The 27,131-nt window shown below is 41.6% G+C and overlaps 1 protein-coding gene across 1 annotated transcript in view; it reads left to right on the top strand.

Moving 5' to 3' along the window:
* TNIP3 (TNFAIP3 interacting protein 3) overlaps positions 1–27,131 on the top strand; it is a 108,635-nt gene that overhangs the window by 64,558 nt on the left and 16,946 nt on the right. The window contains exons 4-11 of the mRNA XM_050946555.1: positions 5,644–5,730; positions 7,643–7,723; positions 11,120–11,185; positions 12,494–12,625; positions 16,731–16,880; positions 21,165–21,284; positions 24,692–24,817; positions 26,368–26,421. Of these exons, the coding sequence (XP_050802512.1) occupies positions 5,644–5,730; positions 7,643–7,723; positions 11,120–11,185; positions 12,494–12,625; positions 16,731–16,880; positions 21,165–21,284; positions 24,692–24,817; positions 26,368–26,421 (816 nt within the window). The remainder of the gene's footprint in view (positions 1–5,643; positions 5,731–7,642; positions 7,724–11,119; positions 11,186–12,493; positions 12,626–16,730; positions 16,881–21,164; positions 21,285–24,691; positions 24,818–26,367; positions 26,422–27,131) is intronic.

Below are 27,131 nucleotides of genomic sequence, written 5' to 3'. Positions count from 1 at the left end.
ACTATGAAATTTACAAAAATTGATATTGGAAAACAATGCACAGAAACATTATTCTAGATCCTTTCTTCAGGTTTTATTTAATTATGAATTTAAGTTGCCATATTTTAACAAGATCACAGTTTTAGCCCTTCAGCTGCTAAATAGCCATATGTGTATATGGGAATAACCCTCAGAATAACAATACTAATTCTGAGGGCTCTGAACTGAGGAACAGGTACTAAGTAAACACAGCTCCTATCTCATTCTCCACTCTGAGCTTCACCTTCCTCCAGACTCCTCCTCCTCTCTTTAATAGGACCCTTCTATGACATTCTGGGGTTTAATCCAGATGCCTCACAATGTTTTGCTGCTGTAGCTCCTACCTCTGTTGTTCATAAACAGCCTGCAAGCAGGCAGGCCACACACACATACCTAGTGTCCATGTGTAGCCACAGCTCTGGGCCAGCACTTCTCATTCCAGCAGCCTGTCAGCAAACTCCAGCCACACACTGACTTCCAGAAGCCTTGGTTACCACTTGCAAGGTGATCCAAATATGGTTCCAGTCTCAATTTCCCCACCCTGCCTCCCCAAAATGTGTGTTCTGCACTGTCCAGCACTCTCCTGGGCATATTAGGTCTATTCAGACATATTAAGTCCATTGTGCCTCTAAGGATACCAATATACAACAGTTTGACACCCTAAATGGAGTTACCCACACAGTTGACAACAGTGGATTAGTTTTGAATACAGAATAAAACAAGTTTGTTTAACTACAAAGAGGTTTTAAGTGAGTACAAGTATAAGGCATTAAAGTCAGAAATGGTTACAAGAGAAATAAAGATAAAATGCTTCCTAGGACTAAAACTTAACAAGCTAGGCTTGGTTCAAGATAAAATTCTTGGTTGCTCCCAGCAACTGGTCTGGGCAACTTTTAGGTCAGAATCTCTCCCAAAGTCAAATGGGCTTGTCTCTTTTGTCTTCATAGGTGAAAGAGCAAGAAATGGATAGGGAGACATAACTTGGGGTCTCTTTGCTCTTCACTTTTATAGTTCAGTCACAGTTTGAAATTCATTCTCCTACAGTTTGCTCCTAAAGTAAATTCCTGCTGTGAGGTTGGAGTCAAGGAGTCTGGTGGTGAAAGAGGTTCCAGACTGACCAGTGAGGAGTTAATTTTTAAATGATACTTCACAAGGCATAAATGATACCTCACAAGGCACATTTTGTACAAAGAGTGTTACACTGGTGTGTAGAGTGGGAATGCAGAGATTCATTCGGTCACACTTGCCTACCTCTGTGATCTGCCAAAAGTGGCTAGACGTCCCATCCCTACCCCATGAGGCCTGCTTTATTTTAGGTCAGGGATTAACATTACCTCAAAGAACTGCCAGGCTTGCCATTACCTGATGATGGAAGTTCATGCAGCTCATATCTATTTATTTATTCCTTCCCCCCACAAAAACTCTCCCCTCCTCCCTGCCCCACTCACTGCAGACTAACCTCAGCGCCACCTTGGAAATCTCTCTGTCCTTGGACTGAGACAGTTGGTGGCTAACTTTAAATGATGCCACTCTGCACTTTGCCAGTTCCTGCTTGACACACTGTCTGCTACCTCCCCTGTTGGTTCCTAGCCCGAAGAACTGACAGAAGATAGAACTGATTTAAATTAAAATAAGTTATTCTTTTTTTTTAAAGAATAGAAAGTCACAAGAATTTTTCACAAATTTGAAATACATAATATTGCACAAAAATATTTCATTAAAAGTTTAAATCTGAAAGATTTTGACCAGTTTTAGCAGAAGAGGGGGTGGGGCATATCTGCAGGGTACTGTTCTGAGCATAGGGAGAAGAGGTAGGGTCAGATGAAACTCACTGCAGCAGCTTCTTCCAACTCTGAGATAACACACCTACAGTACAGTGTACCCTAGAAGTCTCCCCAATTCCCTAACTGAAATCCTCCAAAATGAGATTGACACAAATGTATTAAACACTAGAGGCTTAGTCAGCATCTTAAAGTTAACCCAACTCTCCTGGAAACTGGTTTGAGCGAAATTATGGTAGCAATTTTATGAATTCCAGCATGTTAATTTCATTTCCTAGCTGAGTTTATTTCAGTGCTAATAGCATTAACACAGTGAGCTAAAACACAAACGTGCAGCTGGAGCTGGGGATTTTCCAATTGCATTCTCACTATTAACATGCACTAGCAGTGTGCTTCGTATTATATAACAGATAAAGACAGCCCTTGTTTCCATGAGCGTATAGTCTATAACAGGTATGAGAAGGCACACTGGGAGACGATAAGATGATCTTATTAAGGGGCTTTCCCAGTTTGGTGTGTGTAGGGAGTCTAGAGCTAGTTGGAAGAAAAGTTCCAGTTAAATGACTACTTGTTTTGAAACTTAAGACAACAAGACTGAAAAAGGCCTACAAAAAGATGAGAAAACCCCAAAATGTTTCGATTAGTCCAAAATAAATATTGTATTCCCTTTTTTAGTTTGTGAAAATTTGAGATTTTGTCCTTTTGTCTTGATTTGGGATTGACCAACATTCATGAGGCAGGACAGTTTCCCATCTAGCTCTGGTGGGACACTCTCCCCTCTCCGTACTCCTTGTCTCCCTCGTTCATCAGGAGATCTGTTTCTTGACTCTTTTTAAAAAAAACTTTTCCATCAGGAAAACTGCTACTTCTTTTCTACAGGAAGCCATCATAATTAATGCATCAATGCCATGGTAAGCATTCTGATGCCTTCTATCTATGAATGATAAACAGGCAGAACACATGTCTACAGGACATGTGATTTATTCACTAATGTACTGTGTGACCGTAGGCATTCAATCACTCTGTTGCTCTATGTATAAAGAGGGGATATTACCCACTTTTGTAAAGCACTTTGAGACCCTTAGATAAAAGAAGCCCCAGAGGTACAAAGTCTGTGATTTACCTGATCATTTGATATGTCATCTTCATTTTGAGACCTTTTCACCACCACAGGAATCTCACAGTTAAATCATTGCTGTCTTCTTCTGTCCAACTTCAAACTGGTGTGAAATATTTTCATGGAAAACCAATTGCATTTATGCATACTGCAATCCTGTAACTTCCTGTGATATATCTGCAATGGCACATATTGCCAATTTTGTGTGGTTTTCCAGTTTCCCTGGTATTACTGACAATACAAGGCCAAATCCTGCTAGCCTTATTCACTGAAGTAATACTGTTGATTTCAATGGGACTACTTATGTGAGTAAATTGATCAGGATTTGAGCAAGCTGGGAATCATCTTTGCTTCCTCCCTCCCCTCCTCTTTTAGTCTGTGGCCGAATCCTATTTCTTCTTCCTCCACAACATCTCCAAAATCGGCCCCTTCCTTTGTAGCCTGAGGGCCAAATCCATAACCTAGTCATTTTCTGCCTTAACTACTGTAATCCCTACTAAGGTTCTGTTGTAGTTAAAATTAGAAATCGACCTAAAGCTGGCGCAGTGCTGTGGCTGGTGGAACAAATAAAGTATTAATATCCTGGGATGCTAGCTTAGGAACAATCTGATTTTCACACTTGAACATAGGTGAGGTCTCAAGGTACAACACAGAGTCAGGAGGCTAAATTAGTTCTTCACTATAGCATCACCAAAAAGTTGTAACTGTAATCCTGAGAACTCATATTTGCCCAAAAGATAAAGTAAAAAAGGATCAGAATGAAGGAGGTCATCCCAATGTTAGTCTTTGATCGAGTCAATATTTCAGGTGCCTTTTGCTTCAGAGTGCTCTCAGGCCCCTTGAAATATTCTGTTCATTGGCCATAACCAGTTGTCTAAAGCTCCATGATACAAACAACAACATAATCTTGAGACAAAATTATTGCAGAATTGTGATCAGTACAGTGTGTGCTCTGTAGCTTTAAGACAATTACTCACTGACTTGAATTTTAGGCAAAAAACTATACTTTCACTGCTCTTCACTTTACAAAGTCCTTTTTGTCATTCTTGTCATTTCTATAAACCTTTAAATATTTATTTATATATTTTACTTGGTGGTCAGAATAACTTCTGTATACAATCCAAAATGTCCCTATCAAAACAAAACCTTTTTCCTAATGCCTTGGTTGTACCCTATTGGATCCCTGATCACTTTTACAAAGTTGGAAAACTGACCTGTTCAACTGGACAAGACAAGGAAACAAACCAAGATTTCAGGAAAAATTGTTTTGCTGTTTCCCAGAAAGTCATTTTATTGGTGAAGATTTTAATCAAGAAACTTTGGTTAGCATGCAGAATCTTGTACATGGTTCAACATGTGCCAAGAAAAACTAGAGGGGAAAAAAAAGCCCTTGAGACATATTCCAGACAATATAAAGTTTAATCCTGATGACTGGATTGTAACTGAAGTGCAGTTATTGTTTGTGGGAAGTTCCATTTCACTCAAATGGAGCTTGAGATTCTACAATACAGAAATTGTTTCATCATAAATTACCAAGCAGATGTCTGGCGCTCAGCTGTAAAAAGTCCAGTGTTTCACCAAAAGTCTATAGTTAGCATAATTCTTTTTTTAGTTGCAGGTTTTTACAAGGAACTATGTTATCTTAAATCAGTTTTCATATGATTGTTTGTTCCTTTCCCTGAGAAAAACCTATTATCTTCCCACAAAAAGGAACAAGGGTTTTTTTCTTTTAAATTTTCCCTCCAACACCATCATCATTTAGAATTTTTAGAAGAAAAAAATGTTACTTTATATTTGTCAAGTGCATCTAAAAAACTCAAAATGCCATAGAAACATTTAATTATGTGTCTCATTTGTGAGGTTAGTTATGTATAGATATCCTCATTTGCGGATGGGAAACTAAGACATAGAAGTTAAGACTAAAATGATTAAACTTGTATACCTTAACTTGGGCATCTAAATCCATATTGAGAGAACCTGATAAATGACAAGAACTGGAAGGATTAGGCCCTTAAAGTTAATAAGAAAAACAGTGTTGCTCTGTATCTTTGCACAATTATAGAACTATTTCAAGGGGGGAAAACTCACCCTCAGGCTGTAAAAGCATGAACTGCTGCGTGTATATTTCACTGTACTTATTGTTCTTTTTGCTAGGTGTTTTCTTCCCCATAGGTTTTACAGGACTATTGGTATTCTCCATTAAGTTACTCACCAATTTCTCTCTTATAAGGAAATACAGTGTGTCTTAATGTCACGTCAGAAAATGTTTATATTCAGGCAAGGCAAAGGGCTTGGTTCCAATTGGAAACAGATATCTCTGGTACTGGGGAAAAGAAAGCCATGTCCCTAGAGCTATTTATTGAAAGTTTATTTTTCCTTCCCTTATCTTTGCCAGTTCCTCACCCAGGGAAGAATCAACCAGTAAAGGAAGGGATTGCAATTTACATACCACACTAAACAAAGCCCTTTCCTGTCTCATACGTTAGTCACAGAGAGCATGCTTGAGACATTCTGGGAAGCCCCTGTATAGAAGACAAAAAAGGTTTAAATCAGAGTTCCATCACCTATATCTTACTCTGTGTTGCTTCCACACGCGCTCAGCTAGTTGGGAACATTTTCTGTGAAGTTTTTAAGACGCATGTTTTAATAGAAGTTTTTTCGTCCCCCCCCTTTGGACAACCCCACCTGCCTAAAGTACATATTTTATTTGCTTGCCTTCTTTTGAAGACCTGCAGTAAAACAGACATCCAAAGCCTCTTTCGACTGCCACAGACAGGCATGAATGGCCCGGAAACTTCAGCAGACCAGTTACAGGTAAGTGAGCATTTCTGATGGGGAGCAATATCAGTGGCATGTTTGTTTGTTTAATGGAAATGTGCAAACTAATTAGACATTTAGAGCTATCACTTTGTGGCTGGATCATCATAGGTTTGTGTGGTGAAATAGTCTTGTCAGAATGAATGTATTCTGTTCTAATGTACGAAGGTGATGCTGGAATGCTATAGATCTTTTAGAACTCTTTTTTAGTCTTTAATTTTTTTCTTTAAGAAGCTAATCCTGGGCATGGCCAATTGCCATGGGAACAAGGCAGCTTCTTGCAGCACTGTTAGCTATACCAAGATTTGAGCCACACGCACCAGGGCATTCTTTGAATTTACTAGCATTGTGTTTCTCTACTGGAAAGTGTGAGCTGTGACATTTAAAACCAATCACAATTTGTCCTTAAAGCTGTATATATTTATCAATTGAATAAAAAGAATATGCAAAATGTATTTGGTAGCTTTTGAGAATTCTATATTAGGCTGTGCTTCACTTGCCTAGGCTGACAAGCTGTGCCAGCTCAGCAGCACCTGCAGTGCAGCAGGGCCACAGTAGCTGGCAGGAGTGGGAAACTCCACTACCACTGGGTCGACTCCATGAGCAGGAAGTAGCAGAGATAGATCGCGGGCATGGGGAGTGAGAAGCTCCCCTGAGGCCAAGCTCCACAGATGAGGCAGTGGCACTGACACAGGCTGGGGAGGATCACCAAGGGATTGGGTCACAGAAGGGTGACAAGGATTGGGAGGTTATTAGTCCTGGCAGCGCCACAGAGGAAACAAGGTAAAGACAATGGAATCTGGGCCAGCAGCTAGACCTTTGCAATCCAACTGGAACCTGATAGAGTCCAACTACAAGTGTTGGGATTGGGTCAGGAATGAAAACAACTTGATATGCTTGGACTTGAGTTCAGGTTGGCTGTGGTCTAGTCGGATACAGATCAGGCTTTAAAATTTGGTCCTAGCAGACCTCTAATTGACAGTGCAGTTTTGGTCTGAAAACCAGGCTACTGACTGGATATTTGGTTGGGGAGGAATTGAAAGCAACGCTTTCAGTGACCAAGCATTTGACATGGCCAATGTGCTTTTCTGTGTTATGTATATTTATTCCAATTACAATTCTGTTTCTACATGCAGCTAGTGTGCATCATGGTTTGTTATGAAAACCTGTGATAGCTTCTTGGAAGTTATGATCTATTGAACTAATAATATAAAAATGAGGATTTGCCTGAAACCATACTGGTTACAAATGACCTATGAAGTATATTTTGAACCCATTGTGGATCTAATTATGGGCCCACTCCTGCAAACACTTACTGCTAGGAATAATGCTTACTGTGCTAATGTCCATGAATGAATGGGACTATTCATGCCTGCTAGCATGCCTAGTGGTAAGTGTTTGAAGCACAGGACCTTTATTAGTTGTGAGGCAGGCAAACAATACTTTAATACACTGTATCTTTAAAATAAAAAGCAAAATATGAATGTAGAAAGCTGAAGAAAATCATTAGACTTTTGCTGGCTTTTGCAAACTGCTCTTTTAAAGAATTGCCCTGTAACACAATATGATACACAATGGGCTAAAATCTCAGTTGGTTTATATTGGCATAGCTCCATTGACTTCAGTTGGCCACAATTCTCATTTCCGCCACAGAGTAAGCAAGCCTCAAAGTGAGTGTAAATTACAGTTTTGTTCAATTTTTAAGGGCTTTTTGCCTTGCCAGGGAGATTTAAAGGACAGTAGTGTAAATATAGCACTTAAATAGAAATGTCCCTCTTCAAATTGCTTTATAAACATTAATATAATAGACATGTAAGGTAGATAAGTGCTCTATAGGATAATACTGAATTTGAGGGTATTATTTAGAAGGGTTTATTTTAAATATTGTTTTTTTTCTCTCCTTTGAAAGTGTACATTACTGACAAAAAAGAAGATACCAACAGGTACCCTTGAACAACAGATCAGAATACTGGAAAGACAGAGACAAGAGGTAACTGATTATACTATTATGAAATTATAATTTTTGGTCTCCCAGAGCAGGAAATCATAGGGCTCAAATTGTTACTGTTACTCATACTGATTAATATTTACTTCTCTAGCAGTTCCTCCTCAGTCAATGGCAGAATCAGGGCCATGATTTCTTGTGGAATGCTACTCCTACAGTCTGGAACCAAAATATTCTTGCCTCACAGTTTGTCGTGAAATAAGGTCCCAATCCTTCAAACACTTATGTGTATACTTAACTTTCTGCATGTGACTAAAGCCATTGGCATGTTTCACATACATAAAGTTAAGCAAGAACATACGTGCTTGCAGAATTGGGGCTGAAAACACACTAATAATATGCTGATATAAGGTGGAGTAGCCAAGCTGAAGGTTAATGATTTATTGAACCCTGAGTAAGGATTTATAAGTGTCATAAACAGATAGTTAAAGGTTAATGCCTCTTTTGCCTGTAAAGGGTTAAGAAGCTCAGGTAACCTGGCTGATACCTGACCAGAGGAGCAATAAGGGGACAAGATACTTTCAAATCTTGGTGAGGGGAAGTCTTTTGTTTGTGCTCTTTGTTTTGGGGGTTGTTCGCTCTTGGAACTAAGAGGGACCAGACATCTATCCAGGATCTCCAAATCTTTCTGAACCAGTCTCTCATGTTTCAAACTTGTAAGTAACAGCCAGGCAAGGCATGTTAGTCTTATTTTTATTTTCTCAACTTGTAAATGTTCCTTTTTGCAGAGAGGATTTTACCTCTGTTTGCTGTAACCTTGAACCTAAGGCTAGAGGGGGTTCCTCTGGGCTATAGGAATCTGATTACCCTGTAAAGTATTTTCCATCATGATTTTACAGAGATGATTTTTACCTTTCTTTCTTTAATTAAAAGCCTTTTTTTTCTTAATACCTGATTGATTTTTCCTTGTTTTTAGATCCAAGGGGATTGGATCTGGACTCACCAGGGATTGGTGGGGGGAAAGGAGAGGGGATGCTTAATTTCTCCTTGTTTTAAGATCCAAGGGGCTTTGGATCTATGTTCACCAGGCAACTGGTGAAGTACCTCAAGGCTACCCAGGGAGGGGAAAGTTTTGGGGGGACAGGGAGTGATCCAGACACTGAAATCCAGACACCACTGGATGGTGGCGGTGATACCAGATCTAAGCTAGTAATAAAGCTTAGAAGTGTCCATGCAGGTCCCCACATCTGTACCCTAAATTTCAGAGTGGGAAAGGAACCTTGACAATAAGACATTAGTGTAAACTTTATTGATGCTCATAGTAATGCCAAGGGGTAATGTTGAGCAACAACAAATTGCTTATTGGGTGTCTGACTCCTAGCAAACTGGGAATGTTTCTTTTTGTGACCATCCTAAACAGTGATCCATCTATGCTGGATCTCATGATGCTTCCAGGGGGCATATTTGAGGAGTGTAAACCATTTGTATGGGTTCACTGCTAACTTTTTATGTGCCAGTTACGTGCATGATTAGGGCCCTACCAAATTAATGGCTGTGAAAAATACATCACAGATCATGAAATCTGGTGTCCCCCTTGAAATATGGTCTTTTGTGTACTTTTACCCTATACTATTCAGACTTCTCAGGGCAGACCAGTGTTTCTCAAACTGGGAGTTCCAATCCAAAAGAGGGTTGCAAGGTTATTTTAGGGGTGGTTGCAGTATAGCCACCCTTACTTCTGCACTGCTGCCTTCAGAGCTGGGCAGCTGGAGAGTGGCAGCTGCTGGCTGAGGGCCCAGCTCTGAAAGCAGCAGTGCAGAAGTAAGGGTGGCAAGCCAATACCATGCCATCCTTACTTCTGCATTGCTACTGGCACTGCCGCTCTCTGGCTGCCCAGCTCTGAATGCAGCACTGCCACCACCAGCAGCGCAGAAATAAGGGTGGCAATACTGCAACCTCCCTACAATAATCCTGAGACATTCCCCTAAGATCCTTTTGGGTCAGGACCCCTACAGTTACAACACTGTGAAACTTCAGATTTAATATCTGAAATCATGAAAGTTACAATTTTTAAAATCCTAGGACCGTAAAATTGACCAAAATGGGCCATGAATTTGGTAGGCCCCTATTACGATAAAAGCCAATCCCTGTTAGGGCGACCAGATGAGAAGGAGAAAATATCGGGACACATGGGCGGAGGGGTGTGTGCTGGCAAAGAAAAAAAAACCCAAGTGCTGCCAGGGGAGGAGGGGGTTGAAAGGCGAGTGCTGCTGGCAGATAAGGGGGTGGGGAAAAAAAGGCAAAGTGTTGCCAGTGGAGCAAAATATCGGGACAAATTGCGTCCCCACCAAAGATCGGTTGGAATGCGGGCAAACACCTAAATATCGGGACATCTGGTCACCCTAATCCCTGTTCACTTTATATATGAAAATAGTCTTGCTGAACTCAATGGCACTTTCATATGAGTAAGGCAAATGGGGTTTGCAACATCTAAAACTATACCTATCACATATACCTAGCAAGATATAGTGAACTTTAAACAAGGAAAAAAGTGTATGTAACTTCAAAAAGAAATTGGGAGTGGTAGTTTATTTGCATTGCTACTGTGTTAAACATGAGTCACTTGCAATTTACTGCTTATCAGAGTGATGTAAATGTCACTTCTTGCACAACTATTTGGTTGTGGATGGGGAAAGCCTCAGTTTATGGGCTTGTCTACGTTACTCGCTGGATCGACTAGCAGCAATCGATCTAGTGGGGGTCAATTTAACACATCTAGATGTGATAAATAGACTGCCAAGCGCTCTCCCGTCGACTCTGGTACTTCACCAGGATGAGAGGTGCAGGCAGAGTCGACGGGACAGCGTCAGCCATCTACTTACTGCAGTGAAGACACCACAGTAAGTAGATCTAAGTACATTGACTTCAGCTACATTATTTATGTAGCTCAGGGGTTCTCAAACTGGGGGTTGGGACCCCTCAGGAGGTTACATGGGGGGGTCGCGAGCTGTCAACCTCCACCCCAAATCCCGCTTTGCTTCCAGCAGTTATAATGGTGTTAAATATATTTAAAAGTGTTTTAAATGTATAAGGGGGGTCACACTCAGAGGCTTGCTGTGTGAAAGGGGTCATCAGTACAAATGTTTGAGAACCCCCGATGTAGCTGAAGTTGTGACCCCTCCAGATCCTCCAGTGTAGACCAGGCCTAAATCTCTACCTTGACTGTATTCTGGAATGCAAATATCAAAGAAATGAAAGACATTCCACAAAGGTTGGCAGCCTTTGGACTTTCTCTCCTTGAATGTAAATTGTCCATAGATGATGAGGAGCTGCTGAACACCTTTGTTACCTTCAGGATTAAAAAATTAGTCAATTTAAATGATGTAATAATGCACTTCAGGCAAGTGTTGCTCACTGAGAATTACTGACTGATAATTGCAGCTGCTGGAGGTGAACAAGCAATGGGATCAACAATTCAGAAGTATGAAACAACACTATGAAAAAAAGGTAGGTTTGATTGTTTCTATTGGGCTCTAAAAGTGCCACCAGGTGACATCCTTAGATACAGCCCCATCCTTAGATACAAACTAGACTACATGTATAATTTGAAAAATAACATAAAAACATTAGCATTCTGTGTCCACCTCCACCTCCCATGTAAAGGAAAATTTGAGAGTTTGAACATAAAATAGCAAGTAACGTGCATATGGGTTTTCTGGCAATCCGTTACTGGAGCTAAGGTTCAAAGTGGTCTTTGAAGTCTTGTGAGGATCATTGTGGTCATCAAAACAAGAGTCCTCCACAAGATCATGAAAACTCTGCTCACTTTAAGCCATGCTTCCCTGAGAATTAATCTGCAGGTGTGTAATGTGTGCCAAAGGCACTAGATCTGCAAAACCACGGATCCAAATGCCCCTGTGCCATCCCTTATGCTACCTTCTAGCTTGATTTATGAATGACCAGCATGGGGATCCCCTTTTTGGTACTCCTAGTAGGGGAGCTTCACTAGCCCTAATACCTGGGTGGATTTTACCCGCTGAGAGGCTATACTGTATAAGGAGCTCTTGTGCTTGTATTTTAAATAAATACTGTTACTTTTCTTTTATTAAGAATTTTGTTAAAATAAGTGGTAGTCTCTTCCTCCCTCCTTTCACATACTGAGGTATTTATGCCACAGACATTTCTTTTGAAAACACCATAATTAGTTGGCTAGCAAACTCAGTTACCTGAGTGGAGTTTCTTCTTTTAAGTAAATAATCATAATTTCCATCAGTGTCTGCCTCTAACTGCCTTATAGGAAAAAGACATTTCAATTTATTTTTGTTTTCTACCAGAAACAAAATGTTGATTCCCCCCACCACCACCACACAGTTATTTTCTGAATTGTTTATACACAGAGAGAATACAAATGACTTGTTTCCATCAGTGCATGATCATTTTGCCCCCAGTTGGATTATGAGGCTCATCTTTGCTGAAAGAGCCCATGATGGGGAAGAAAAAAGAGCATTAAAATGGGAAATCTGTAGAGGGGCTGCTCCTTAACTGATGTAAATTGGCAGCTAAATCTTTGGAGCTAATTGGATTTACAATAGCTGAGGATCTGGCCAAGGGCCAGAGTGCTTAAAATTTTTCATTAGAGAGAGACCTGAAAAGGTAGGGAGGGAGGAGGATCTTATTTTTGTACAAACGGTTCTGGCTCCTTCTCTGTGTCTAGTTGCGTACTGAAAGGTTTTGAAGGAGCCTGGGGCATACTGCACCACTCAGTGTCCTCTGTCTCAATCACCCCTGCTGTGACTGTGTGTGATCATTTTACAGCTCGCAGAAGTGAAAGCAAAACTGGGTGCATCACAGAGGAGTATCAGTGAGCTGGAGAAAGAAAGGCACCAGAATCAGCAAGAATGTGAGAGGCTGCAAGCCCTGGTCAGAGATGGACCGCTTCAGGAAGCGGTAGGAGGATTGCACTTTACCTACTTGATTGTGTGTATCCATAGAGTTACATAGGGTTTGCTCTAGTAAGAGATACAGCGTGGGATGAATTACACCAGTGAGATAAGAATAGAATATCGGGTTCCTTGCCTGGTGGTGTTATGTTCCTGAGGAGATGGCAGATCGGAGATCCATCTCTAGAAATGCAAGTGACTCCTTGTGGCAGTGTCACTCCGGAAGTTGACAGAGGGCTGATGAATAGAGCATTTGGGGTATGGGGGTGGAAGCATACTGATATGAATTGTGCACCCGTCTCCTCTCAAACAGATCTGTAAGTGGGTGATTTTTCTTTATGCTCAATAAAAGAAAATGCTGAAAATAATCTCTCCAAACTGGGTGACTGGGCAACAAAATGGCAGATGAAATTCAGTGTTGATAAATGGAAAGTAATGCACATTGGCAAACATAATCCCAGCTATACGTACAAAATGATGGGGTCTAAACTGGCTGTTACCAAGAAAGAGATCTTGGAGTCACTGTGGACAGTTCTATGTAAACATCCACTCAAAGTGCAGCGGCAGTCAAAAAAGCAAACAGAATGTTGGGAATCATTAAGAAAGGGATAGATAATAAGACAGGAGATATCATATTGCCGCTATATAAATCCATGGTACGCCCACATCTTGAATACTGCGTGCAGATGTGGTCGCACTATCTCAAAAAAGATATATTGGAATTGGAAAAAGTTCAGAAAAGGGCAATAAAAATGATTAGGGGTATGGAATGGCTGCCATATGAGGTGAGATTAATAAGACTAGGACTTTTCATCTTGGAAAAGAGACGATTAAGGGGGGATATGATAGAGGTCTATAAAATCATGACTGGTGTGGAGAAAGTAAATAAGGAAGTGTAATTTACTCCTCATAACAATAGAACTAGGGGTCACCAAATAAAATTAATAGGCAGCATGTTTAAAACAAACAAAAGGAAGTATTTTTTTACACAACGCACAGTCAACCTGTGGAACTCCTTGTTAGAGGATGTTGTGAAAGCCAAGATTATGACAGGGTTTAAAAAAGAACTAGATAAGTTCATGGAGGATAGGTCCACCAATGGCTATTGTCCAGGATGGACAGGGCTGGTGTCCCTATCCCCTATTTGCCAGAAGCTGGGAATAGGCGACAGGGGATGGATCACAGGGTTCTGTTCATTCCCTTTGGGGCACCTGGCTTTGGCCACTGTCGGAAGACAGGATACTGGACTAGAAGGACGTTTGGCCTGACCCAGCTTCTTCCCTCCACTCTATCCTCTGACCTATGAGTCTATGAGTCTATGAGCCAATAACAAACATTAATGCAGGAGCTAGCAAACATGTATTACTGCACATAGTGTGTTTACTATTGAACTACTCAGAGCAGTCAGCTCTATACCAGATAGTGTTTGCAGGAATAGGGGTCAATGAGTTGTTCTGGAGCAAGTCTATGGAGGGTTTTAAAACAAGGATGGCAGTTTTGAGCTGGAATCTGAACTGAGTAGAGAACCAGAGGAGTTTGGCTAAATAAGGTAGTGATATGGTTATGTTCCTTTGTATGTATCAGAAGGGGAGCCCCAGCATTTTGCATTTGTTGGGATTTAGGAATGGGGGAAGCCTTAGAAATAATAGTAATCATTGAGGCAAGAAGAGATGAAAACATTTATAAAGATTTTTAGGATTTTTATAGCTTAAAAAAACCCAAACTCCAAGTTTACTCATGTATCTGTAATTAACTAATTGGGAGATGCTCTGTTAAAATTACAAATTGATTCAAAGAAATTAAATGTTCCAACTAATTTGGGGTATAGTGATGGAGTGTAGCCACGTTATCAGTAATTGTAAGCCTGCCAAGTGCTTTTTCTGTGGGTGGATGTGCACATTAAGATTGATCCTTTTTTTGGTGGGCATTTTAATACTGCACATAAAACAGTAGCTGACTGCACTGAGGCAGATCTGTTGTACATAAGAATGGGGTTTTATGGCCCCTGATGTGCTTGAACACAGTGGGTTTAGGTTTGTTGTAGTTTGTTTCTTTATTGTCCAAAACAGCAGAACTCAAAAATCTCTTAATTTTATTTTTCCTTTTGTACAAGAAGTCCCAAGCTTTTAAAATTAAATTAGAAAAATGTCAAAATAACTCTAATCTAACTCAGTCTGACAAAAGCAGCTCATGAGGAAAGTTTTAACCCTTCAGAGGAATATGGAGAAGCTTGTACAATACTGTCACTCTGGGAGTTCGATACTGATCTCAGCTCCACTTTGCTGTAAATCCATTCAGTAACTGCATTGAAACCAATGGTGTTTTATAGTCAGACACCAGTAAGACTGTAGATGTGATGTGAAATCAGAATTGGACTGTATGATTAATATGCCACTCATGTTCATCCCTACAATGCTATTTTAAAAATAACTTGGTAAAAGTGCTGTCCTAATTAGGGATACTTTCCTTAATTGGGCAATAGTTAACTGTGGTCATGCTCCACTCCGCACAGCTAAGGTGGGAACAAAGGTAACTTTAAGCTACACCTCTACCCCAATATAACGCGGCCTGATATAACATGAATTCGGATATGACGCGGTAAAGCAGTGCTCTGGGGGGGCAGGGCGGGGCTGCACACTCTGGCGGATTAAAGCAAGTTCGATATAATGCGGTTTCACCTATAACATGGTAAGATTCTTTGGCTCCTGGGACAGCATTATATATCGGGGTAGAGGTGTACTTTGGTGGCCACTGATTCTGGAGCAAGCTGGGAGCTGAGTAAGCCTCTATTGCAATGTAGAGCAACCTCAGGTCTGCTCTTAATTGTCAACTGCTGCAGGAACCATTTCATTAGCCAGGGATTGCTGGAGCACTGCTGCACTCCAGCCTATGCTGGGGATAAGGTTATAACTTTTTAATTGCACAAAACTGAACACCCTTGTCCTGCCCCTTCCCTGCCGCTCTCCCCCACCCTCACTCACTTTCACTGGGCTGGGGCAGGGAGGTTGGGATGCGGGACAGGATGAGGGCTCCAGCTGGCGGGTGCTGGCTCCAGGGTGGGACCAGAAATGAGGGGTTCAGGATACAGGAGGGGGCTCTGAGCTGGGAAAAGGGGTTGGGGTGCGGGAGGGGACATGGGTATAGGGTCTGGAAGCATGTTTGGGTGCTGGAGGGAGTTCCAACCTGGGGTAGGGGGATGGGGTGCAGGGTCTGGGAGGGAGTTCGGGTACAGAAGGGGGTTCCAATCTGGGTAGAGGGTTTAGAGTGTGAGCTCTGGCCGGGCAGCGCTTACCTCAGGCGGCTCCCAGTTGGCAGCGCAGTAAGGCTAAGACAGGCTCCCTGCCTGCTCTGGCTCCATGCCGCTCCTGGAAGTGGCCGCCATGTCCGTCCCGTAGGTGGAGGAGTGTCCAGGCAACTCTGCACAGTATGTGCTGCCTAAGCCTGCAGGTGCCGCCCCCCACAGCTCCCATTGGCTGCAGTTCCCAGCCAATGAGAGCTGCAGAGGTGGTGCTCAGGATGTGGCCAGTGCGTGGAGCTTTCCTGATCACGCCTATGCCTAGGGGCCGCAGGGACATGCTGGTCGCTTCTGGGAGCTGTGTGGAGCCAGGTCAGGCAGGGAGCCTGCCATAGCCCCACTGCACTGCCAACAGGACTTTTAATGGCCCAGTCAGTGGTGCTGACAGGAGCCATCAGGGTCCCTTTTCGACTTGGCGTTCTGAATGCCTGGCAACCCTAGTTGTGGACACTTCCTGTGCTGGACTATTATAATGTAGAACTGGAGTAATAATCTCTCTGCAACCTCATCTGTTTTGATACCTGGCTTCAAGGTCCCTTTGTGCAACCAAGTACATGAAGGGGTCAGAATCTGGTCTGGTATGTTGTCTTTTTTTTTCTCATCATGTGAGTAGTCAGCACAGTGAAATATCAGCACTTTTTATCGCATCAGGCTCCAGCTACCCATTGTTTTTTCTGCTGCTTCTCCTTCCAGTAGTTTGGAACAATTCCTTGGGATAACAAAAGTGCAACACATCTGCCAGATAGTTTGAAAACATTCTTGAAAAAAAATTTTCATCTGAACCTTATCAACATTTCTATATGTTTTTACATTCCAGAAAGAAAAAGAAATTCTAAATGAAGTATTTAATGAACTGAAGGAAGAGAACAAGGTCCTGAAGGAAGAGAACAAGGTCCTGAAGGAACAAAGAACTTCAGTATCCAAAAAGAAAGAGTACTATGAGTGTGAAATAAGTCGCCTCAACAAGGTATAGACAAAGAGAGGTATCAGATGGGAAACATTAGTTTAATATTTTTTGTATCTTTGACCTGAATTTATTTCAAAGATTTTTGCTGCCAGATAATACCAATGTGGAAGATTCTGAATGTTGAAAATAGGGTGTTCTTCTCTCCTCCCATATTACTCATCTGATGTGTTGCTGTGGGTGCATAGCAGTGGAACCTTGATCACTACTAATCTATGTGCCTTAGTGTGGGGAGCTATGCTTAGTGGAGACAGGAAAGGGATTATCTGAGCCCATTCTTACAGCCAGCTGCTGTTAACAGAGAGTTGCACTAAAAAGGGGAATATAAATTTCCTATAGGCCAACTTTGGAGGAAGCTTTGGCTTCCCACACACACTCTTCTGTGCTTCAGATTCCCAACCTGACTCAAGTCCCTTGTGGGTTCCTAGTCATCCTCTTGCCTCAGCAATGTTCATTTCTCAAATTCTTCTGTCTGACAATGGCAGCCTCTTCCCTCCACTCTATCCTCTGATCCCTAACCCATGTTGCCCCAGACATAATCCCGTTCTCCTCCTTGCAACATTACTCCATTCCCTGCTCAGCTTTATAGAGTAAAATCCTGGCTCCAATTGAAGTCAATGGCAAAGCTCTTTTTTACTTCGGGACAAGATTTCACCACAGTCTTTTTCTCCTGGCACCCAATGACCTTCCTTCTCTGGCCTTACAGCTCAGAATCCAAATCCTTTTCACCAGACAGTGCCCAGTGAAATGCTGTTTTTAAAAAGGAGGAAATGTAGTAAATGTTGAATCAAGAGATCACAGAAAGCAAGATGTGTTTTCTAACAATGTACCTCTTGGTAAACCACAAAAGCTTCCTGAGGAAATATGCTGCTCTTAAAAATTACTGTGACGTAACTTTGAATGATGCTTAGGCTAAATTCAAAGCAAGGAAAATGCATGTTGCCTTGTAAAAGAATTCGACTGAACTTGTGGTTTCTCTAGCTGTCTCCAAAATGCATTGACCGGACTTGCGCAGGAACTTTGTGTGACTTCAGCTCTGAAGGTCTATTCATAAAATAATTTACTGGAACATATTGTTCTGTTTTGCTAGGGTCTTGTAGTGTGGTTGGGACTGGAGAAGGGAGGAAAATATTCTCATTTGGGAAGAGCTGTGCTGCCAGTGAGATACCTGTTGCTCTATAATACAGACCTCGCTGAGTGCAAGAGAGAATTGTTCTTTCTGGTTTACTTGGTATTTAGGTTCTTCTATAACTATTTCACTAGTGCACATAGAAACTGTTGTCCAGGGTATTGCCAGCCCCACACATTCAAAAATTGAGTTTGACTGCCTCAAAATAATGAGATTTTGAAAATAAATGTTTTTTATTCATTTTATGTTTTTAAGCCTTTAGAATTCACATTTCCCAGCTTTTTCTCCACACAATGATGTCTAGAAACATCTGGGGGTGGGGGTGGGGGGAAAGCTGAGATTCTCACATCATCACATGACTCCGGGAGCTGGGCCTTTAAGAAAAGCACCCAGTATCATGAGATTTGTTCTAAAGTCACAAGAATTGGCAACTGTTCATAATTAGAAATAAAGACATTGATAAATAGAGAAGCACAGATTTATTTTGCATACAGCATAAAAACAATTCTTCCAGATGGCTTGAGAAGTAGACTGGAGCTTAATACATAAACAGTAGATTTCTCTCACCCTCGTCCTCTCCAGGTACTATAAAAATGAGAACTGTTGAGGGACAAAAAATAATCTGTGAATTCTCCTACTGGATCAGCACAAAATTATTTACAGCACAGAAGTGTCACTAATTCTGATATGCTAGGAAAATTCACAACGTTCTTCCAATTAATCTCCTCCACTTCCACCTGTGTTTGTGGTGAGATGATCTGGAACTAGCACAGATCTGTGACATAAAGTATTTTGGAATTATTGCCACCTAAGAAACTAATCGAAGATTTTATTTTAAAGGTGTATATAAAGTCAGCAGAGTTAAAATGGATATGACAAATAAGCTTTATAAGCTTCATGACTGATTTATAAAAGGAGTGAAAAAAATCAGAGAAAATGAGGAAACAATACCTCATCAAGGAACAATGAAATAGGCTCATCTTTGAATCAGAGGGCCTGAACCACTATGTGCAAGTATATTGTCAACAAGGCACAGGTGTATATCACATGGATGGGGGGGGAAATAAAACCAGATTTCATTCACATTCATCCCAAGCAGCTATACTTAACAGTCATATGTAAAAGAAAGGGTTTGACTGGGAACAGACCAGGAGAGTGTTTTAGCTTTCAAATGTATTGTGATCCCATTAAGCTTTACAAAATCTCTTCCCTGCTTCCCTCTACCCTATCCCCAACTCGTAATTCAATGTTATTTTAACAAGAGTGTATACTAAGGGTATGTCTTCACTACCGGCCGTATCGGCGGGTAGCAATCGATTTCTGGGGATTGATATATTGCATCTCATCTAGACGCAATATATTGATCCCCGAACAAGCTCCTGTCGACTCCGGAACTCCACCAACGCGAAAGGCGGTAGGGGAGTCGACAGGGGGAGCCGCGGACATCAATCCCGCACCGTGAGGACAGTAGGTAACTTGATCTAAGATACTTCGACTTCAGCTATGCTATTCACTTAGATGAAGTTGCATATCTTAGATCCATTTCCTCCCCCTAGTGTAGACCAGCCCTAAAATACACTTTCAGAGAATTAGGACATACTGCTCAGGCCGGGGGGGCGGGGTTTGCTGTAGATATTTGGCTCTCCATTAATTTTATTACTTGTACATGGTAGTGAAATATCATTTCAGAATAGAATGGTCCAAAATAACTGTAACTCAGAGGGGCAGGCTGCCCCACTAAGTTTGATACAATACAGAGAATCTACAAGTTGACCAACTGCATGTATTTTTATACTATCTCATCTGTACATCCAACCTTATTTACACAACTCTGCACATATATGTGCCTCTCAAATGGCACAACTATTGGGACAGTACTCAAGGTAGCTCAGCATTTTGGATTAGATTAAAAATCCTCTCTCCTCTTTCAGTTTCCTTCTTGGGAAGCTATAGGTTATAACTATAATTTTACTGTCACTATTTCATGGATGACAAGGCACATAATATTAACCTTCGGGTTACTATGGTCATAGTAACTCCTGCTCTGCCCACCCTCTGTCTCTCTAAATCAGTCTTCCCTCCCTTATGACCTTGTGTGGGAGCTGGCCAACAGGAAGTCACTTCTGATGGACTCTACTGGGCATTCTGAGAAAATTCAGTGACATCCATGTCAGGGAGTGGTTCCTCTATGAACTCCTTGGGAGCCTTTTAATAGTTGGCTGTTTGATGGTAACTGTAAACAGTTCAGACAAGGAGAGGAGTCTGAAACAATTTCCAGGAATTATATCTTTTAAAAATGCATAATGTTGAGACATCCATGCTCTCCTTGACAGAGGTTGAGATGGGATGACACCAAATGGCTATGTCAGAATAATAAAGGAATGTGACATTTGTTAGCTGGTGATAGGTTATAGAGAGTGAGGAGAAGCAATAGTTTTAAGATTATTCCAAACACATGAATAACTGGAATACAGTAATCTCAAAAAAATAATGTAAGGGAAAGTAATGCAAAGTATCATAGCAGGGTTGGACTGAAAAGCAGAGCAACAGTAATACAATGGTGTAGTGTGTGTAATCATGACTCCCTCTAGTGGCTGGCCATATGGACTATGCAATCCCCTGCATGCCTTGAGCTGAAGGATTTTGAACTCATGCAGTAGAAATGTGTACTTTCAGTGCTTAAAGGTCTCTGGTTCAGGCCCTGCTGTAGCCATTATTTGCTAGATAATGGCTAAATGTTTTTTAAAAAAATCTTTAGTTTTGGAAACCCATCTTTAGGAACCTACATTTTTTTCCTAGAAGTTTTTCTGGGCTTTCCAAAACTCTGATTTTTCACAGGCAAAGGCATTGGTAAATGTAAATTGGATGGACCTGCAATGGCTCGATTTGCAAGTGCAAATGCTACTTATGTATGCAATCTGAGCACTGAGTCTCCAGGAATGATAGTGTCCCAAACCTAGAAGCCGTAATGTGGTCACTTTGAAAATTTGGGTAATTAAATATTAGTTGCACAGTTTATACACCACATGAACTCTGTGACAATTATAAGTGCAGTCAAAAGCAAGTCATGACATGCTTGAATCTATTCAGTCAGAGATGCCAACATTGTAATGATTAAAAAGGAATTCATTTGATGTGGTGACTCCCTGTTGTTGCAGGCCCTTCTGGATGCACTGCAAAAGCAACACCCGTCCATTTTTGTGCCTCATTTGGATAAGTCTGATAGGAACTGCAACCATGAAGAGATGAGGACCCAACTGGAAGTTCTCAGACAGCAGGTGAGAATGCCTGGAAGTCAGGCTGACTGAGTTTAACACTGTACTATTTTTCCCCCTTTCTCCTAAAAACTGTGTTCTGGTTAACTTGTTATCCTGATTTTGAAAGGAGGAAGCAGCCTGGCTTTAGTCCAGATAAAATGATGCTTCTAAGATCCTGTTGTCACAGTGGTATGCATTGTCATAGGATGAAATTCAGTCCTGAGGACCAGCACAAGGTCTATGACCCTGTGGGGACGGGGATATGGGCAGTTAGACCTAGTGGTCAGAACCGGGATCAGAAGCCAGAAACCAAAGCCAGAGTCAGAGCTGGGGTTTAGATCATGCCAGAATCAGTATCCGGAGTCACACTGAGGGTCACGACTGGAGTCATAGTCAGAGAGCTGTGCGAAGGGTCAAGCTGAAGCCAAAATCAGAGTGTGGTATTGAGGATCAGGCCAGGGTCATACCAGAGTCAAGAATTAGGGTTCAGCTCAGCAGCAAATCAGGAGTTTTCTCAGTTGCTCAGACAACTTTCTGTGGTCCTTCTGGCTTAAGTCATGTGTCTGGGCCAATTGCTGGAGCTGGACATCTGCTCCAATCAGGAGCTTCATGGGCAGAGCCTCTAGTGGTCCAGAGTCCTGTTAGCCCCCATCCCTGCTAGTTCTGGACTGCTGTCTGGGCACTGCTTGGGGACCTGCAGGCCCAGGTTTGAGATCTGCAATCCCTCACAGCATCACTTAAAACAGGGGTCGGCAGCCTCTGGCACGCGGCTCGCTAGGGTAAGCACCCTGGCGGGCTGGGCCAGTTTACATGCTGCATCAGCAGGTTCTGCAGATCGCGGCTCCCACTGGCCGCGGTTCTCTGTCCCAGGCCAATGGGGGGTGGCGGGAAGCTGCGGCCAGCACATCCCTCACCCCGCACCGCTTCCTGCAGCCCCCATTGGCTTGGGACAGTGAACCGTGCCCAGTGGGAGACGCGGCAGGTAAAAAAACTGACCAGGCCCACCAGGGTGCTTGCCCTGGTGAGCCACATTCCAGAGGTTGCCGATCCCTAACTTAAAACATCACATAGGGCTTATGTGGGATATAAGAAGGTCATAGGCATTGTGCTAGCTATTTGTACAGGGCTGAATTTTACTATAATGAATTATATATTTCAAGAGTTATTGGTTAGTCTGATATTGATCTTCTGCATTCTTGTGAGCTGTCACTGTTTTGAATTATATAAGAATCCTGTTCTTGGAAAACCAGGATGTTGCACATCTCAGTATTCCAGTCTCTCAGAAGAATGATGCAGCACAGGCAGACACAAATAACAGCCTGCATACTGGCTGCAGAGAAAACTCATAGACTCATAGACTTCAAGGTCAGAAGGGATCATTATGATCTACTAGTCTGACCTGCACAACGCAGGCCACAGAATCTCACCCACCCACCCACTCCTGTAACAAACCTCTGACCTATGTCTGAGCTATTGAAGTCCTCAACTTGTGGAAAACTCTGTTGTCAGAGAAGCTGGAGGTTATGAGTATTACAATCATTATTTTGAGGCATGGACATGATTTTCTTTGGTTTGTTTTCTCTCTACCTAGGAACATGTCAGTTTAAACTCACCTGAAAAGTACCTATATTTTTAAATTTTAGGTCTGTCATCCTGTACAATGTTAGATGAAGTTATTGAAACACAAATGGATGTGATCAGAAGATACATGGGATAAAATACTTGTTTTTGTCACGTTTGACCAGTTGAGCCAGACTCGACTCTCTAATATAATGTATGCCACATGCTGGGGAGCAGAATCTTTTACTTCATTGTGCTGTAATGACTTATTTCATTCTGCTAGACAATAAAATAGCTTACATCATTTCTAAAAATCCTCCTGGGGGAACTGAAATGTAGCCGGTCAGTTTTATTAATATATGTTTCCAGTTGTAGACATCAGTATAGTCATTCTGGACCTTACACAACATGAAGGGGAACAGAAGACTTGTGTGGAGGAGAATAGGGGATTGACATATATATGATAGCATATCTCCATTGCTTAGCCATCTTTGGCCCATCCCTGGCTGGCACAGAAGGGCTACGCTCTGAACAACAAGAGGGGAGGGGCAAAGGAAAAGGGAAAAGCAGGGGATGGGGGATACACAGTCTATGTAACACCCCCTCTCTTCTTCAGGGCATCAGAACTTATAATGCAAAGGGGTATCATAAGTCACTCCACAGTGAACTGTAACACAATCTGCTCTCCCAGAGTTTTAACAGATCATGTGGTTACCTGGCTGTCAGGGTGAGCATGACAGGATAGATTGCTATACAGCTGGTGCTGTGGAGGGGTGATGGTTGTTCATAGATGTGCTGAAACATATAGGACATGACTCTCTGCAGGAACTGTGCCCACTCCCAAGGTGTTACAAGCTGACATTGGGCATGCCTCCTTGAGGGGACAATGTGGTGGAGCTGACACTCTGAAAAGGCTTTTTATGCATAGCTTTATGCAGGAAGAGAACCGATAGACCTACATGCACTGGCAGAAGTGTCTAAAGAGCATTGCTGATGTTGCCAGCTATATATAAATAATGTAGATAGTGATTTACAAGTTATCTTGTTTCATTTTCTTGGGTTCAGTTGATGGCATTTCTTCACTGAACCAGAGAAACAGCAGTAATATTAACTTGTGATGTAAGTGCTGCATGTATAAAAATGCTGACTGGTTAATAGCAAAAACATTTTTAATTCATGGTGCATCAGGTAAGGGATCATTGAGATGCTTCATAGGTCCCAGCTTACCTCTGGCCCGTCATTCTGTTTGAGTGATAAGCTCAGTTTTATATATCCTCATGTTAGCATTTCAGGGACTATCCCTTGCAAGGTCCTGAATACCGCCTGCAAGGTAAGAACCAGCAGATCCAGCAGTGGACGCTGAAGATGCTAATCATTAGAGCTGGTTGGAAAATGGGGAAAAATGTAAAATATTTATATCTTAAACCAGCATTTGAATCATCTTGAAGAATCCACGCCCTTAATATTTGGAATCTTAGTGCTAATCACGTCTAAGGCAGTCCCCAAGCAAGCTATTCAAATATAGCAATATTCCACAAATACGGAGATTGTGAATTATTTGTGAGTGGGATCGCATGCAGATAAACAGACTAAAGTTAGGAAAAGCATGGGAAAAATGTTGAAGGTATATGTATAATAGAAGGGATCAGTCTAAAAAGTGCTCTGTAAATTAGCAGTTTCTTGTCGGTTAATTTGTAAAAATGACACAGGAAATGATCATGGTTGTAGAATTCCAGTGAGAATTCCCTCTTAGGATGAATTCTGTACATATTTGGAATGTGTTTAAAAAACAAAAAAAGTGTAATGGATATCTTGGATCACTGTAGCACTACCACAATACATTTCATAAATAATATTAATAATTTCAGGTACAGATATATGAAGAAGACTTTAAAAAGGAGCGATCTGACCGAGAAAGACTTAATGAAGAGAAAGAAGCACTGCAAAAACTTAATGAAAGATCACAGTCCCAACTGAACAAGCTAAATTCTCAGGTATGATTTAAAGAAAGTTGCCATTGCCAGCACATGTTCATTTTATTTTTATTTTCTCACTTTCCATACAGCCCAAGAATTTTTGACTTCCTTTAATTGACATTGGATTTTATTTGATGTCACTACATGGGATGAAATCATTCTGAAGAAATGTTGTAAAGAGATGAGAAATGATTAGAGACTTCTTCCAAATTAAGTAGATGGAGTGTCTATTAAAAAGGCTGTTCAATATTTCTTAAACCACCGTTCTTTTGTCTTTCCCTTTTTATTTGTTTTGTTGGCATGCACTTGATATAAGAAACACAGCCTCATCCCCAAACCTGGAAATAAAACATGTGTGGCGCCAAGTCCTGCTCTGTTACAGTGACCTGTAACTGAGACGGTGGTGTTACTCCAGAGCAGAATTTGTCCTAGTTCTGATTAATTGAGCAGTCTGAACGGAGTCACTCCATTGGTTGGGAAATCCTTTTTTATCTCCAGTGAGTGTTCTGAGAGGGGAGAAGCTGAAATGAAATCATGGCATGTACAAAATATTGAGCTTTCACAATCTCCTCTAAAAAATAATGAAATCGCAAGACTTCTCTGTGACAAAAGTTGAGCAACATTTTGCAATAAGTGGCAAGTCATTATGGAATGTACTCTGCTGTACTATCATCCCTCTGGACTTCCTGATTTAACCACGGAAGTATTAGCTGATTCTTAACCAACCCACAAAGCAGTACTGTAGACACTGGATTTTACTGTAGCATACGAAGCAAGGGATTGATACCCCTTAAGGTACTTGAGTGCCTCCTGGAGAGGTGTTGAGTGCACATGGCTCTCATTAGCTTCATTGGGAGTTGAGGGCATTTAGCACCTCCCAGCAGGTATTCAGCATTGCACAGAATAAGGCCCAAATGAGAGAATATTGTTAAAGTTGTATGGCACAGAAGGCGACATTTCATTTTAATGCAAAATCGTTAGTGATGCTACAAGTAATGCCATCCAGGGCATTCAAGCACACAGGAATAGCATGGACATCCTTAGTATGTTACCCACTCAGTAGACATGGGGTATTTCTGTGGATGAATGTCATTTTAATTAGCTTGGGAATGTTTTAAAGAGTTTAGGTGGTTTTAAAGCCATTTCTCTCATTGATATCTGTGCTGTGGTAGAGTCCAGCCAGGGAGTAGAAGTGGCTGCATAGAGTTTCCTTCCAATGGTCATAGGAGGGTGTGACAGCCCTTCATTTCAGTGTTGGGAGATCACTCTAAAACACCAACATGTGGGGGGAGGAGAGGAACCACCTACTCCTCTCCAGTGATGTGGTCGGGGATAGCAGAGGCATTTTGTGTCATGCGCACACAAAAGTAGTTTCTTGTAGATGGCTCATGACCATTCACAACATGCACATACGTGGGAGTTGTTCCAGCCCCACTGCTGTAGGAGCACCAGTGTGTATATAATGCTTGGAGTCTTCTGTGATTAACTGACAGTTGTGTTGGAAGCAGCTTTGGGACTGGCAGTCAAGATGGTTGATTTATCGAAGTGAAATTTTTATTTCTCCTCAGATAAAAGCATGTTGGCAAGAAAAAGAACTTCTAGAGAAGCAATTAAAGCAACAGGTGTGTGTGCACCTTTTCAATACCTTGTGTTTTGCATTTACATTAAATGTTTCAAGGCTTCTGTGAGCTGGTAGAGTAAATCCCTACTTCTAAACTACTCATCTCTCCTCCTTAAGGGCCAGATCCTTCAGCTCTTACCTGTCTTGTGCCACCAAAGTCACTGGGACTATACATGAGAATAAGGGCTGCAGGGTCAGCTCTGAAAGCATTCCATAGTAATAAACTCATTGTTCCACATAGAAAACTTTCTCTAAATATAAGGAGGTTGCTACAGGCATACTATCCATTGAGCAGGTTTCACTACATCGGCGTTCACTAGGGATTTGCAGAGGCTCATCACAATGCCTGTGTACCCTGTAAGCCCCTCTATAAGCATGTTTCCCTGTATTAACTCTGGCCCAAATTCATTCATTAAAGAGTCTGTGACTGATTTGATGATATTTGTGAAGGTTCATGATAAGTGCTAGGTATATCAGTGCAAAGTACTTATTTGATTAGACCAATCTGTGAGGTGCTGAGTCCAGCTTTTGCTTCTCCCCGCCTCCAGTCAGTCTTTACCAAAGCATATTTCCATTGTTTTCATTGGGCTTCAGTAAAGCCCAAGCAACAACAGAGCAAAAGCTGTGAGGACATCAAGATTTGGCTCATTACTATTCATATTATTTATTAGCCTGGTTCCATGTTAAGCAAATCTGCATGTGGTTAGTATT

Source organism: Gopherus flavomarginatus, chromosome 3, assembly GCF_025201925.1.
Source record: "Gopherus flavomarginatus isolate rGopFla2 chromosome 3, rGopFla2.mat.asm, whole genome shotgun sequence".
Taxonomy (NCBI): domain Eukaryota; kingdom Metazoa; phylum Chordata; order Testudines; family Testudinidae; genus Gopherus; species Gopherus flavomarginatus.
The sequence above is the reverse complement of the archived record's forward strand: the minus strand, read 5'-3'. Positions and strand labels throughout refer to the sequence as shown.